General features: G+C 37.5%; 1 protein-coding gene across 4 annotated transcripts in view; it reads left to right on the plus strand.

The window, feature by feature from the left end:
• Positions 1–16,596, plus strand: part of bcar1 (BCAR1 scaffold protein, Cas family member) — a 181,048-nt gene that overhangs the window by 120,123 nt on the left and 44,329 nt on the right. For all 4 annotated transcript variants that reach the window (XM_087292457.1, XM_087292458.1, XM_087292459.1 and 1 more), the window contains 1 exon segment: positions 10,432–11,121. In XM_087292457.1, the coding sequence (XP_087148583.1) occupies positions 10,432–11,121 (690 nt within the window).

Below are 16,596 nucleotides of genomic sequence, written 5' to 3' on the forward strand. Positions count from 1 at the left end.
CAATGTGTCTGTGAAGTTACAGCTTTACAACATCCCTTATAGAGATCATTTATTACAGCTATTTTGGGTGTGAGCAAAACGTTTTAATGTGTGTCCCTTTAAATGCAAAAAAGCTTATGCTTTCCAGAAGGGTGAAACATTTACATGCTGTTCTGACTGAAACAACAAAACAGGCAAACCTCATGCATTCAAAATGTGACAAATTATTACCAGTAGAGGATTAAAGTCTAATATGTTCAAACTAGCTCTCTGCAACTCTCACATGGTCGCCCACTGAAGCTAAGCAGGGCTGTGGGTACATTTTATGTAGTTGTTGTGCAGTAAATGTAACAGAGGCTAGCTAGTGAGTGCTGTGCAGGTAAACCTCACTCCTCTGACCTCTAAAGCCTGATTTATACTTCTGCGTCAAACACCGGCGTATGCTACGGCGCTGACGCATAGCCCTTCGCCGTGGCCATCGCCGTCACTGACGTGCACCTCTCAAAAAATGTAACTACACGTCGCAACGACGCGTAGCATAAGCTCTGTGATTGGTCGGCTTGGTAGTGCTGACGAGTCTGGGCGGGACCGAGAGGCGCGCGAATGGCGCGACGCCGCGCGAGCGATTGTTTACAAGTGTGGAGTCCCGTGAAGGAGCTCCGGATGGAAAGTTTTGTTTTGTGTTTACCTCATAGTTAAAGTTGTTGCACGTCCGCCGGTTCCTGCCTTAAAATGAGCGAGTTTGAGCCACTTGTACATCCCGGAAGTGTTCAGGAAATGCAAAAAAGTAGCGAAGAAACTTGACACAGAGGAACATTTACACCTCACTGCCAACTAGCGTTTCGGAAGTGTTATTGCAGACCGGCAGAGACAGCGCGCAGAAGTATAAATGCACAGCCACACGCGTTGCCTGCGCCGTGGGTTACGCCGGTCACCTGACGCAGAAGTATAAATCAGGCTTAAAGGTGCTCTAGCGACAGACACTAGAGTCCATGGTCTTTAGCCTCCTTGGTTGAGCAACTGACTCTCATGGGGAAGGTTGCCAGTTCGAAAGCAGCTCGGAGCGGGTTAAGTGGTGTAGGATCGGCGGGGTTACATAAAGAAACAAAAACAGCACTCTTAAAGGTCACACTTTATTTTGATGGTTCGTTCGTTGAATTTAAATGACTTTGCATCTACATGCCAACTAATTCTCATAATAATTGGATTATAAGTAGACTCATGTTGGGGTTAGGGTTAGTGTAGGTTGACATGTACTTGCAAAGTGTATTATAGTCAGTGAAATATCTGATGAAGGAGCAGTATCAACAGATATTAAGCAGACAGTCTATCAATACTCAAATGGACCATCAAAATAAAGTGTTACCTTCATAATTTGTTTTTAAAAAGTGCAGTGTAATGTTAGTGTATCCAGAGACAGAGTCATACGATCCAGAGTCCCTGTAAATATAAGTTTGCTGTGCAATGACATTGATAAGCAGGCTTGCATGTAAAAGTTGAAGACATTGACATCTAAAAATATTAAATGATATTAAATTGGCATCTAAAAATATAGAACTCAAGTGTGCGGCACTTCAAAAGATGCAAGACATGAGCGTAATGGTCATACACATCTGTTAATCTTGTGTTTATATAGAAAAACAATAAAAAAGAAGTGCATTGGAGTGAACAACTGCAGTCTTTGTGAACGGCTTTTAAATCTGTAGCTGCTATAGCAAGTAAACAGAAATGATGTACTGCTGCAGGGGCACCATGAGTGGAAATGTGAAGATTAAGGAGGGCTAATATATAACTAAATCCCCTTCACATGTTACAAGTGAATCAAAATCTTAATGGCATATTTTTTTACACAAATAAAGGGCTTAATAAAAAAGTGAATAAGTTGTCGTTTTCAGGTTTCTGGGTTGAAAGATGCACCAGGGGCACAAATCTAGCTGTTAAACATGGCAAAAGTCATATTTTCAATGATAAGCCTCCTTTATGCTCATGTCCCTGTGTACATTCTCACCAAATGAGAAAACACTCACTTTCAGTGAGTCATCGACTCGCCCTTACATTTAAACCCCTGTGAATCACTGCCTAAACGCTGTCTTGTGTCCTGATCAAGAAGAAAGACAGGGAATTGTGGAGAAGCAGGAGGGAAGCAGAAAGAGACAGACAGAGAGGCTTGGCATACTTTCTGTAATGGAGGCAAAGTTCAACAGCTTGTGATGTCATCAGTCCTCCAGAGCCTTTTTACTTGGCAGGAAAATATTCTCATGAAAAAAAGTGCAAGAGAGAGAGAAAAATAAAGAGAGAGAGAGAGGGAGAGAGGCCAATAGCACAGAAAGCACACAGCACTCCTTTTCTACCGCAATTTGCTTCTGCTTTTCAAAAGCAGAGAAGGCAAGTGAGATAAGACGCAGAATAAAGACATCGAGTCACAGGAAATTCTTTTCTGAGAGCTGCGGCTACCAAAGCGTCAATCACCAAATTAATTTATTCACTATTGTCAGCACAATCAGGAAGTGGGGTGAAGACAAAAATATTAATGTTTATGTGAGTGGCCGGACTATACTTTTGGCTTTTGTGTGATTGGCTGATGTCTAATTAGTTAGATGCAATGTAACTTAAATTCAACAAATGGACCATCAAAATAAACTGTGACATATTATTGGAGTCATATTTTGTCATTTTATTTTTTTTAAAAGCATATTTGAGACAGTAATAGACACTTTATTTGCATTTAATATGCTTTTATTGTGTGTAAAATCACTTTTGTACATTTAATTTGAGATCAGAATAGGATGTTTTGTATTTTAACCAAGGATAACTCTATTCCATCCGTGAAAGAGTATCTGCTTCAAGCTTTAGTATATTTATCAGTACCAAATTATATAGACAGAGTTATTAAATAGTTTTTTTTTTTTTGTATTTAACTTTAATATATATTTGACAATTCCTTTTACTGTTTTAGATTTTTTTTCATTAGGATATAAACTAAAATATATTATAATTCAAAAGTAATCAAAATATTTCTGGCTGCACATCAGTTTAAATATTAATGCTGCAAAATGTGACATTGCTTGTCAACCTGTAAACTGCTTTGCATTGTGCCTGGCAACTCTCTGCATTGTTTGTTCCTCAATTTACATACAGAAACTGAAACAAGTTGATGACAGGACTTATTGCATGAAATGAAGTAAAATAAAATAAAGTGGGTATTATAAAGTCATTGTCATGCATGTTTGTTGAAACTGCAACATCAAAATCCCCTGAAAGTGCAGCATTTGATGTGTTGTTTAATAACCCAATCCTCATTTTGAATTGTTTGCTATACATCTCTTGCTCTGCATTATTTTTGCCTTATTCCATATTGCTTGTCTTATTATTTTCAGTAACATAAATCAGTTCCTGCCTCTGACAGTGCAAATATCTATATTCAGTATGCCCTAGCAAAATCTCTATTGGCTGGCACCATCCTATTGTTCCCTTCAGCGCTCAGCCCTAGTCAGAATGTCTCGTTCCATTGCAAAGAGTCCCAAAGAATGGCTTAAACTGCCTGTATGGAAAAAGAAGAAAAGCCCATGGAGTTAATGAGCTCTCAGCTGCTCTGAGTGCTTCTCATTATTTTGCCATTGTGTGTGTGTGTGTGTGTGTGTGTGTGTGTGAATGGATAGAGGGGGCTGTGAAGGTATGCGTGCATGCATTTTTACATTGGCACATTCCTCTGTCTATACGTGCCTCAGTGGTTTGCGTGTGCCAGCACTACACGGCGACATCTCAACCAGCTGCTCGCAGGCAGTAAATCCTCTCGGGCCACTATTGTGTCCAGTCTTGGTGTCCTCTGGCATTAAGGGAGACACTACAGGGACTGTCCCTCGGTCGGGCAACACAGGCAGGGCATTCATCTGTCAGATATGCCCTCCGTGAGCCTCTCCTCCAGCTTCGAGCACAGAGATGCCATTCATCAGCGCTCTGCTGCTCTACACAGACCTTTAACACACAGGGAGGGATTCACGCTGGCTTTTTTGCTGTCTGCGTTGTTTTAGAACAGAACGACGCAAACAAGGGTGAAAATGTTGCACCGAGCGCAGCTTGTGTGGCACAGTTCCAGAGATTGTGGCCACTGGGGAGTTTAGAATTTGCTTCATAATACAGTGATCAGGAGAAAAGACCGCATTTCATTTCCCATTACCTGTGTTTTGTGTATTGGATATCTTACAATAAGGATTGGTTGTCACATTTCTGATGTTCTGATGTCTACTGTCTGATCCCTGCAGGAATAGGACATCAGCATGACATCATATTGATGTTGTACCCTAACATACCCAAATGTTGTGGGGATGTTGGATTTTCTTTTGAAATGATCATATTGATGTTGTACCCTAACATACCCAAATGTTGTGGGGATGTTGGATTTTCTTTGGAAATGAAAATTGGTTTGACTTCAGAACTCAATGTCAGGCCGACGTCAGTGTCCGACGTCCAACCTAAAAGTAAAATCAACCAAAAATCAACATCTAATCAAGTTATATCTTGACGTTGTGTGGACGTTACCACTATGACGTCTATCAGACGTAGAATTTTGGTTACTTTCCAACACAACCTAAAATCAACCAAATATCAATGTGATTTGATATCGTTATTGGACGTCAAAATAACGTTGCCCTTAGACGCTGCCTAGACATTGCATTTAGGTCACCTGATGTCACGACTTAAATCTAACCTAATATTAATATCATATGGTGTTGTGTGCCTGCTGGGATTACATAGTCAAAAATATTTTTTTACACTGCCAGTAAAGTTCGCTAGCATTATTTAGATATTTGAGCTCATTCATTTTCTGTGAAAACTGTGGAAATATACCATGTGTTTTTCCCTCCAGAATTCTTTGGGGAATAAAGTTCTGAAAAACTACCCTACCTTAAACAGTATGTAACATGTACTAAATGTCACTTGTTTCAGTTTATTGCATCCTTATCGCCTTCATTTTAATAAATTTAATACATTGTTAATAAAAATAGTACTTAATATAACAATATTTCTTTCTCTATTATTCTATAAGAAATTATTTCTTATTTCTTTCTCCCAAGTAGTTTTTCATCCTTAAAAATATATGTCTTAAGCAGTTTCATAATTCTTTAATTTTTTAAACTTAAAATGTTAAGCTCTAGTACAAATAGATGAAGACTGGTCAGCATACAGTGTTGGGGTAACACATTACAAGTAATGAGAGTTACGCAATAATATTACTTTTCTAAGTAACGAGTAAAGTAATGCATTACTTTTCAAAATTAAGTGATAATATTTGAGTTACTTTGTAAAACCTGTAATGTGAGTTGCTTTTTAGTTTAGTGGATTGGCTTTTAAAAAAATAGCTTAATTAAAATTAAAGTGGTCATGCAAAAATTTCCTGCACACAATGATAGCAGGAACAGACAGAAACAAAGATGGTTCTTACTTTTCTATGATGGAAATAGGAAAGGAAACAAGGATTATCTGAATGGACCTCTGTTTTTTATTTTTTATAAGACAAAAAGTACAAAAGTAGTAAACGCACTGCTTTAAACATTCATTACTCTGTATATAAGGCATGCACAACTCTGAGGTCAGTAGGTTCTCAGATAACATTATCCTACATTAATTTTTATATGTGTTTTTTTTAATGGTAAATAAGGGTTATACAGTGTGTTGTTAATTGCAAAGCTCCTCTATTTAAAAAAAAAGAAGAAAAAAACCCTGCAAGGTCTGAAAGAGAACAAGCCTCAGCCAGGTCAGAAAAAGTAACTGAAAAGTAACATATTTTACTTACCAGAAAAAGTAACTAAGTAACACAACTAGTTCCTTTTTGGGGGGAGTAACTCAATATTGTAATGCATTACCTTCTGAGGTAACCTTCCCCAACACTGTCAGTGTATTTCATTCCATCGTCACACAACCGCTGAGAATTATGTTATACAGCTTAATTCACACAAGTGTGGTCCCCTTCTAAATCAACTAAATCCCAGCTCACACTGTGTGATTTTTTTTTAATAATCTTTATGAACATGATCACCTCTCAACATCTCAGTTTTCATCATGTCAGACCAAACACAGACACACTCAGGATCAACTTGTCAGGAGTTTGATGTCATAAAACCATGACATGTTCAATATCCCACATTCTGAAATAATGCCTCACAGCAAGCATGAAAAGTAGCATTATTTTTAATCGTATTTTGCTTAATAATAAAACTAGAAAGAAAAAAGCATTTATACATTTGGTTGAGGTGGTTTAAAGTTTGCTTCTTGCATCATCAGGTTCAGTGACTGTCATCGTACTGTAAGAGGAGTCGCATTGCAGGGAAGTGTCTGAAATCTTTGCTTAAATTGACACTGCCAGATTTGTATTACAAAATTCATCTTAGCATATCAAACCACCAGTCAAAGACCACAGGTTTTAGCCTAGGATTATAGTATTATTGGAATCTTTTCATAGTCTGGCTTAAAGTCAGTGTAAACTGGAAGTTGCTGTGACTTTAATTTCAGCATGTTGATGTACATCAGTTCCAATTGAAATGGAAAACTGAGCAGGAGCTGTGCTTACTTTTGGCTCCCAGCAGATCATGAGACGTTAATATTAGGTTAGATTTTGGTCATGACATCAGATGACCAAAATTCAATGTCCAGCCAGTGTCTAAGGACAACATTATTTTGACATCCAATAGTGACGTCAAATTACTTTAATATTTGGTTGATTTTAGGTTGTGTTGGAAAGTGACCAAAATCCAACATCTGTAAGACGTCATAATGGTAACGTCCACACAACATCAAGGTGTAACATGATTAGACGTTGATATTTGGTTGATTTTAGGTTGGACGTTGGACATTGATGTCCGTCTGACGTTGAGTTCAGACGTCAACCTGATTTTCATTTCTAAACAAAATTCAACCCCACAACGTTGGGGTACGTTGAGGTACATCAGCAAGATGTCATGTTGACATCCTGTGCTTGCAGGAATCATTCACCTACATAGCAAACTAAGAGGAAGAGGGGTGTGGTTAAGAATACTGTGGCTGAAGGCATCAAAATGATGTCAACAGAGATGGACCACCACTTCAAATGTAAAAAGCGAACAGTCAGACTTTGATTGAAGACTACCAAAACAACTTTCTTTTTCTGTGGATGAACTTGCATGGATTTATTTTTCACCTAAGAATAAGAAGCAAAACAAAGATGGTAAATTTTAATTTCACATAGACGTTAATTTTGCAAAAACTGTTTAACTGTAATATCAGTAACAATACACAAAACGAACACAAACTTAAACATTCATAATCAACATCACAATGAAAACTGTGTAACATGAAACATTGGAGTCTCTGATCCATAAAGAGCGTCCCACTGCTAATCACAACTTTGTGATGAGGCTCATGCGGAGCTCATCTCGTAAATACGATCATTCCAGCATGACTCTGAGGCGGCGTGTGTCCTGACAGGGGAGGTCTGTTAGTAATCAAACACCTGCTGGCTTTCTGCTGCGCCACATCAATCACCTGTTAGCTTGAGCTCCAAACTCTTCAAACCACAGTCAGCTCACGGTAGGAGAGCTGTAGATGGGGGGTACGAGCGGGACATGGAGCTGGAAATTGGCCGTTGCCTCCTCTCACAAAGCCCCTCCGCTGAATGCCTTAATAAGAGAGAGGAGGGTTATAATGGAACTGCAGAGATGTTTTGTCTTGATTGAAGCTCAATTGCTCTCTTTTCGCCCAATTCTAGAGGGTATCTGCTGCATACAATGAAGAAACACAATCAGCCAATCAAAGGCAGCTAGTTTTCCTGAATGGACTGTGATAGAGGGCTTTTGTGGCTTTATTACTAGGAAAGTTCACTCAAAAAATGAACATTTACTTCCAATTTTTTTGTTTTGTTTTCTGATGAGGAAATAAGAAGATATTTTAAAAGAATGTGGAAACAAGTAGCTATTGATGTGTATAGTAGAAAAAAATACTATTAATCTGTGGCTGCCGATATCCAGCATTCTTCAAACTCACTTCTTTTTGTGTTCCACAGAAGAATGAAGCTTAAATGTTTTTTTTTAAATATCGAGAGTGAATAATTAATACCATAATTTGTATTTTTGGTTGAATGTTCCCATTATGGTGGCACAGAGAACAGTGATACACGTGTCTGATGGCACTGTGCCAGGCTCTTTTGCATTCTTGTGCCAAAGAAGGGGGCCGTGCTGGTCCAGGGGGCCGAATAGCAAATATTTGTTTAAGTGTCAAAGACCGGCTGCACTTGTGGGTGGCTTTGTAAACGAGAGGACAGATGGAGTCCATGTTGGGTAAATGTGCTGGAAAGAGCTTTGAAGCAAAACGTAAAAAGCAATGGTGAAATATGCTATAGTCACAGGCCCTGTTTGCACCTGGTGTGAAGATCTTGGGTGATCTGATCGCAAGTGACTATTGAATTAGTGACTACTTACATCAATGACTACATATTTTCAATATTTGTGTATGTGGCATACTTATAAATTATAAAAGTTATTTACATGATAAGAATTGTTGATTGTAATGTGATGCAGATTATTTGTTTTAAAGTTATCAGCCCTCCTGTGAAATGATTATACTTTTTAAAATATTTCTCAAATGCAGGTTTAACGGAGCGAAGTGTTTTTTTCAGCACATTTTAAAATATATTAGTTTTATTAACAATTAATAATAATTTATAATGACTTATTTCCCTAAGGGGTGCAGTTTTAAGGAATAGCCATGTCATTAACGTTTTTTTTTTTAAATATTTTTTTCCACATTTTTTGAATGCCTTGGACAGATTGTTGCTGTTTATTTTGATGAATCCCTTGCCCAAAGAGCACCAACACATTTCTGAAGTGACCCCTGAGCACTTTTTGTTGATTTTGGACTTATTTATTTTGTCTTTGCTGAAATTGCAATATTTAGCCTAAAATTCAACTCAAAGTCTAAACCAGGTTAATTAGGTTAACTACTATAGGCAAGTTAGGTTAATTAGGCATGCCATATAAAATAATTGGCTACTAATATTTAACAAATTTTTCAACTTTTTTAAAATAGATATATTTTTTTTATTTCAGTCAAACAAAGAAACTTTTATTGAAGAAAAATATAATAGGAAATACTGTGGAAAAAAAACTCCTTGCTCTGTTAAACAGCACTTGGAAAATATTTGAAAAATAATAAAAATTTAATAGAAGGGCTAATCGTTTTGTCTTTTTCTGGATCTGACTTCTTTTTGAATACTATTAGACAATATAAAAACAGAATTATTTTTAAATGCAATATAATCTAAATGCAGCACAACTACATAATGTTTGCAATCTGATTATGTAATGTACTGTAGATTACATATAATCAGTTACTACCCAGATTAAGTACAAAACCAGCTAAAGTTTGTAGCAAGTTAATTCATTCATTCTATTTTGGCTTTGTACCATCATCAGGGTTCACCACAGTGGAATGAAACACAAACTTATCCAGCATGCTTTACACAGCGGATTTCCTTCCAGCTGCAACCCAGCACTGGGAAACATCCATACTCATTCACACACACACACTACGGGCAATTCAGTTTTATTCAATTCACCTATACCACATGTCTTTGGACTGTGGGGGATACTGGAGCACCCGGAGAAATCCCACACAAACTTGTTTCAAGCTTTTTTGTAAGTAAACTGATACATTTATTTAGCAAGGAAGAATGCAATTATTCAAAAGTGGACAGTACAGCAAATTGCAATAAATCAAAAGATGGCTATTTCAAATAAAGTTAAAATTATTTTCTTCTGAGGCCCTTTTTACACCTATGGACATAAGTTTTTCAGTAATCTGGATCATAAGTGGTGTTAACATGCATTCAAATGTGTCTTATTTGACCTTTTGTGTTGGGATTTACCTTTTATTTTGCCATGCTCTATGGCACACTCACCGAAGTGCTCAGTGTGATGTACCTGTACTATTGAATAAACAAGTTCATGAATTGCAACAAACAAGCAAGCAAATGAAAAGAATGTGGATGACAATAGCAATTTCAATCACAGTCCAGTTGTTTTGGTAGCAGAGTGTTAGTATTAACAGCAAATATTAATATTTAGATTTATTTATTCATTTATTTTCCTTCGGCTTAGTCTCCTGATGCATTAGGGGTCACCACAGAGGATGCTCTTTCAGCTGCAACCCAGTACTGGGAAACATCTTTACACACTCATGCACATACACATGCTCATACATTATGGCCAATTTAATTTATTCAATTCACCTACCGACACGAATATAGAGAGAACAAGCAAACTCCACACAGAAATGCTAACTGACTAAGCTAGGGCTTGAACTAGCAACCTTCTTGCTATGAGGCGATTATGCTACCCACTTTGCCACCGTGTCGCCCTCTATTTTGAGTTACACGCTTCATTTTATAACATAAACTTAACCTTTCTCTCTTCTCTCTTGCAGAATGTGTTGGCAAAAGCCCTGTATGACAATGTGGCGGAGTCTCCAGACGAGTTGTCCTTTCGGAAGGGCGACATCATGACCGTGCTGGAGCGGGACACGCAGGGCTTGGAAGGCTGGTGGCTCTGTTCGCTGCATGGCCGGCAAGGAATTGTTCCTGGCAACCGGCTGAAGATTCTCGTTGGCATGTATGATAAGCAGCAACAGCAGCAGCTACAGCAGTTAGCGAACCAACCCAGCCCAACCCAGAGCCTCATCAACCTGCCTCAGAGTGCCTACAACAAGATACCCCCTGCAGCCCAGTACACGGCCATGCACCCCGCCTTCACCCCCTCTGGCTCTGCCAACTCCACCAACCCAGACGGCGTTTACATGCTGCCCCCCAGCCATGGCTCTAGCCTCTACCAGGTGCCCTCCGGCCCCCCGACTCCACAGCCCCAACCCAAGGCCCCTGCTTTAGCAAAGAAGCAAACTCATGTGCAGTACCCTCCCACTACACAGGATGTCTACCAGGTGCCCCCCTCCATTAACGCACCAGGCCAGGACATCTACCAGGTGCCACCCGCTGCAGGAGGGCAGTGTCCCGGGCAGGACGTGTACCAGGTGCCACCCTCTGTGAACCAGACACAGGATGTTTACCAGATTCCCCCATCTTTAGACAGGAGCTGGGACTCTCCCAAACCCATGGGGAAGGTAGGGAATGATCCTCTTGTATACACATATGTGTAACACGTTTTCAGACATTTACTTTCATAATAAATAGCTTAACCTAAAAGCTGTATTTAATTTAATTTAATTTAATTTAATTTAATTTAATTTAATTTAATTTAATTTAATTTAATTTAATTTTATTTTATTTTATTTTATTTTATTTTATTTAACTACATTTTTAAATTTATTTAAATTATTTTATTTATTTTAATTATTTTATTTATTTATTTATTTACTAATTTTTTTGTTTATTTATTTATTTATTTATTTACACACTTGAAATATTATTAATAATAATAATAACAATAATTTTTTTACCTCTAAAATATGTGATATTGTGATATTGTAGACAAAATTTAAATATCATTATATATTAAGTATTAATTGTATTGTATTAATTATTATGATTATGAATATCACTATTACTACTGATATTATTGCAACTATAATTTTATATTTTTATTTATTCTTTCTTCTTGTAATCTCCAATTGATTTCTTTTAATGATTAGATTTAGATTTAGATATATAATAAACTTTTTAAAACCACATGAAATCCATCTTTTTTTTTTCCTAAACCATATTCCATGTCCTATTATTAAGAATTGACTGGCTTGTGTTATTATTATTATTTATTTATTTATTTTTATGAAAACATTATAAATAAATAAATAATTTTATTATATGTATGCTTTAAATTTGATTTTATTTTCATTATTTTTATGTTTTAAGTATTATGTAGTGTATTTTCTATCCTATTTCTATCCTACATAATTAATTGGGGAATATAAAAAACATTTGATGATAATAAATAAATGTTTATAATATAACTGTCTCAACTGTTACACTTTAAATTCATTTTTGTTGACCATTTTCATACATGAACTTGTGTGATAAAATATATAATGAAAAACATACAGAAATATGATGTGAGAAATATAGACAGACAAAAGGAGGGGTTATGAAGGAGGAGTGAAAGATGGTCATAAATAATGCAGAGTTTGATTACGCCGCTGACCGTGGGCCACACAGAGTGAGTAAGCAGTTTTTTTGAGTGGTAACTTCAGGGTGAAGCTATGGGCAGTGACCGTCTCTTGAGAGAGTGTTTCAGGCCACTCTTAGGGCACTGAGCCATACTGTATGCAGTGGAGAGGGAAATCAAGTGTAAAGATGGAGAGGTTCAGCTGCAGGCCTGCTCTGTGTTGGCCACCTGTCATATCTGATCTACCTACAGCAATAGTGACTCAGTGCCAATGCTTCTGCTCATTCTGTTCACTGTTATGTAGGTTTTTAAAACTGTAGCATGCTAATGTTGTTCATGTGTATTGAGCATCATTACTTACATGTTGATTACATAATAAACAACTGAAAGCAGGCAAGGCAACGCCATGGCGCAGTAGGTACTGCTGTCGCCTCACAGCAAGAACGTCACTGGTTCGAGCCTCAGCTGGGTCAGTTGGTGTTTCTGTGTGGAGTTTGCATGTTCTCCCTGCGTTTGCGCAGGTTTCCTCCGGGTGCTCCGGTTTCCCCCACAGTCCAAAGACATGCGGTACAGGTGAATTGGGTAGGCTAAATTGTCCGTAGTGTATGAGTGTGAATGAGTGTGTGTGAATGTTTTCCAGAGATGGGCTGCGGCTGGAAGGGCATCCGCTGCGTAAAACATGTGCTGTATAAGTTAGCGGTTCATTCCGCTATGGCAACCCCAGATTAATAAAGGGACTACGCCAAAAAGAAAATGAATGAATGCATGAATGAAAGCAGGCAGGCAGTTTTAACTACCATGATGCATAGTTACCTTCTCATTGTGTGGAGAGTTTCCATTGCGAGAAATGACTGTGGTCACACCATAATACAGTATCGGGTTATACAGGGTTTCCACAGATCTGGAAAGGATAGAAATTTGACAGGGTTATTTCCAGGGATGGAAAAGTCAAGGAAATTAATAAAACATATCCTGTAGTGCAGGGTCTGGATCATGAGGGCACCGCAGGGAATTTGTCAGCTGATTAAAAATATATAAAATCATGAATAAAAAAGCATTATTAAAATTTTGAAATATTTATGTTTATCCATATGTCAGGAGATTTTTAAGAAATTTTAAGACAACATAAGGATTCTTTAATAATAAAATAATTTGAATATTAAGTAAAGATCATGTTCTATAAAGTATTTTGGTACATTTCTGACTGCAAATAAATCAATTTTATTTTATATCATAAATATCAACTTTATTTTATATCATAAATATCATTATATATTCATTCATTCATTTACTTTTTAGCTTAGTCCCTTTATTATAAATCAGGGGTCACCACAGCGATATGAACCGCCAATGTATCCACCATATGCTTTATGCAGTGGATGCCCTTCCAGCTGCAATCTAACTCAGCGAAACACCCATACACTCCTGCATTCACACACAGACACTACGGCCAATTTAGCTTATTCAATTAACCTGTATCGCATTGGACTGAGGGGGAATCCAGAGCACCCTTAGGAAACCAACGCAAACTCCTTACAGAAATGCCAGCTGACCCAGCCAGGGCTTGAATCAGTGACCTTCTTGCTGTGAGGCGATTGTTCTATTCACTGCGCCACCGTGATGCCCCTATCATTATATGTGAAATTCAATATCATTGGAAAACTCACACTTGCATTGAAATTGACATTTATTACTGGTTTATGGTTTTGTGGTCTAGGGTCACATATGTATTTAAATTACTGAAGTAGTAGGTTAAAATGTACACTCACCAGCCACTTTATTAGGTAAAGCTTACTATTACCGGGTTGGACTCCCGTTTGCCTTTCGAACTGCCTTAATCCTTTGTGGCAAAGATTCAAAAAAGTACTAAAAATATTTCTCAGAGATTTTGGTCCATATTGATATGATAGCATCACACAGTTGCTGCAGATTTGTCGGCTGCACATCCATGATGCGAAGTCCCCATTCCACCACATCCCAAAGGTGCTGATGCTCACTTTGAACTGCAGCAGATCATCTTGACCATGTCTACATGCCTAAAAGCATTGAGTTACTGCCATGTGATTGGCTTATTAAAAATTAGCATTAATGAGCAGTTGGATAGGTGTACCAAAAAAGTGGTCGTTGAGTGTATGTATGTGTTTTTGAAATGCAATATGTACAATCCAACTTTAAAATCCCCAAATATCTGAAAAAATAATTATCATCAACATTCAAAGTAAACACAAGTTCTACTATTGAACCGTTTACCATTCATTTAACATATCAATTTCATTCAAATGGTGGAAAATTTATAGAAATTAAAAAATGCTGACCTTAAGAGTTTTGATATCTAAGAAGAGGCTTATAGATTTCTGCATCTTGTCATTATATTAGCTTTAGCTCAGCATTGATTTTGGTATTTTGGGTTATTTTTTATCTATCGGCAACCTCCTTTTTTTCAAGCTACCAGATTTTTTTTCACTATGAACAGTGCTTGTCAGAACCGTCTCAGCTACTTTACAGCATCCTTCACTCCTTTTCATGTCATATGATTCACTGACAGCGAGTCAGTTGACATGAGTCAGTTGATAGAGTCTATGCTGCAAACCCAGAGACTGAAGGGTCAGTAACAATGACAGTGACCCAGAAACGTCCTGAACACCCTGAAAACCAAGTAGAAGCCAAGTATGATGGAACATAATGTCTTCTTCCAACTTGAACACTGTTGTTGGAGCAGCTTAAGAAGGAAAAGATTGAAAGAGAAGTACAGTATGAACCGGAAAGCACGACTTTTAATATTATAATGTCCTTCCGTGATCCTTCTCAGAAGCATTAGTTCTGTTTCTATTTGCAGGGCTTGTCTAGAGGTTTTCCTTTCATGTGGTTTATGAGGAGAGATTCTGATGTTTTCTCCTAACGTCCTCTATTATGATCACTTGTCCTTGTGCCCACAGTCCCTTCACCACTGGCTGTTTTTCATTATGTGATAAGAGTTCCTGTTGAGAGAGGAGAGGATGGACACACACATACACACACACACAGAAACACAGACGCACACATAGCAGAGTGCTGAAAACACCTTTATATTCTTGCTCTACTTAATAAAGGTCTGCATTTCAGAGATGAAATACTCCATTTAGTTAACTCTCTGGAGGCACAAGCTAAACGAAATAATAGCTGTGGGCAGGTTTATGTGGTTTATGAAGACACAAATGTGTATAATGACATGGGAATTAAAATGTAAACAGTTTATGAGGACATTTCAAGTGTTCAAGTAACTCAAAATGATTCAGATTAATTAAATCATTTATTTTCTTTTCGGCTAAGTCCCTTTATTAATCTGGGGTCGCCATAGAGGAATGAACTGCCAAAACGGCTTATGTTTTACGTAGTGGATGCCCTTTCAGCTGCATCCCATCACTGGGAAACATCAATACACACTCATTCACACACATACACTATGGACATTTTAGCTTACCCAATTCACCTGTACCAATGCCAACTGACCCAGCTGAGGCTCGAACCAGCGACCTTCTTACTGACGTGAACATGCTTCCCACTGCGACACAGTGCAGCCCGAATTCAAATTTATGTGTTTTGGAATTAAACATTTTCTTTGAGAGACAGTTAGGGTTAGGGGACAGAATTTACAGTTTGTACTGTATAAAAATAATTATGTATGTCTGTGGAGATTACAAAATAATTCAACTTATCCATTAATTCCTGTTTTCACAAGAATAGTGGCGTTTAATTTTCCAGTATCTTTAACTACTTTGTACTAACATTGAAAATAATTTTAGTACAGTGTACTTAGTGTGTACATTTTTATGCTTAGTTTTTTTTATTGTATATACTGTTTCAATTGCATTATACTGTAGGTCCTTGATTTTTGCTGCTCTGTTGACTTTTGATGATGAAAAATATACTCAAAATTTTAAATGACCTTTATTGATATAAATAATAGTCTAAAACATCATAGTGAATACGAAGTCTGACCAACCTAGACAATAAATTATTTCAAACTATTAAAAATGTCAGTCAGTTAACTTTGTTGAGAGCAGAAATCAAAGTGCAATTGTGGTGCGAGGCCCTATTGGAATCGCTCTGTTTCTTCTTCTTTGCAAAAATAAATGGACAAAACTTTGCACACACATCAGAAGTGGTGAAAATGTATATTTGATATGGGTTTCAAAGGGTAGATGTGTCAACATTGCCACCTTTACACATTTGACGAAGTTGCCCCTGAGCTACTTTTCATGTATCGTCAAGTGATGTGTCTGTGGCAGCCTCACAAACTTATAACTCAGGCATGCATTGTCTGAGCTGCCTCAAATCTACATGTTTATTAAGAGTCCTGACCCGAACATGTCTGCATGCCAATATTCTGGTTCCGTCATAGCATCACCTGCTCGCAAGAGGAAATTCCATGTTTTACACTGTAACAAACTCCTTTTAGAAATCTTATCAGATCGAATCCATGTTCTATTAGTTTAAT

Source organism: Danio rerio, chromosome 18 (genome assembly GCF_052040795.2).
Source record: "Danio rerio strain M-AB ecotype USA chromosome 18, GRCz13ab, whole genome shotgun sequence".
Lineage (NCBI taxonomy): Eukaryota > Metazoa > Chordata > Actinopteri > Cypriniformes > Danionidae > Danio > Danio rerio.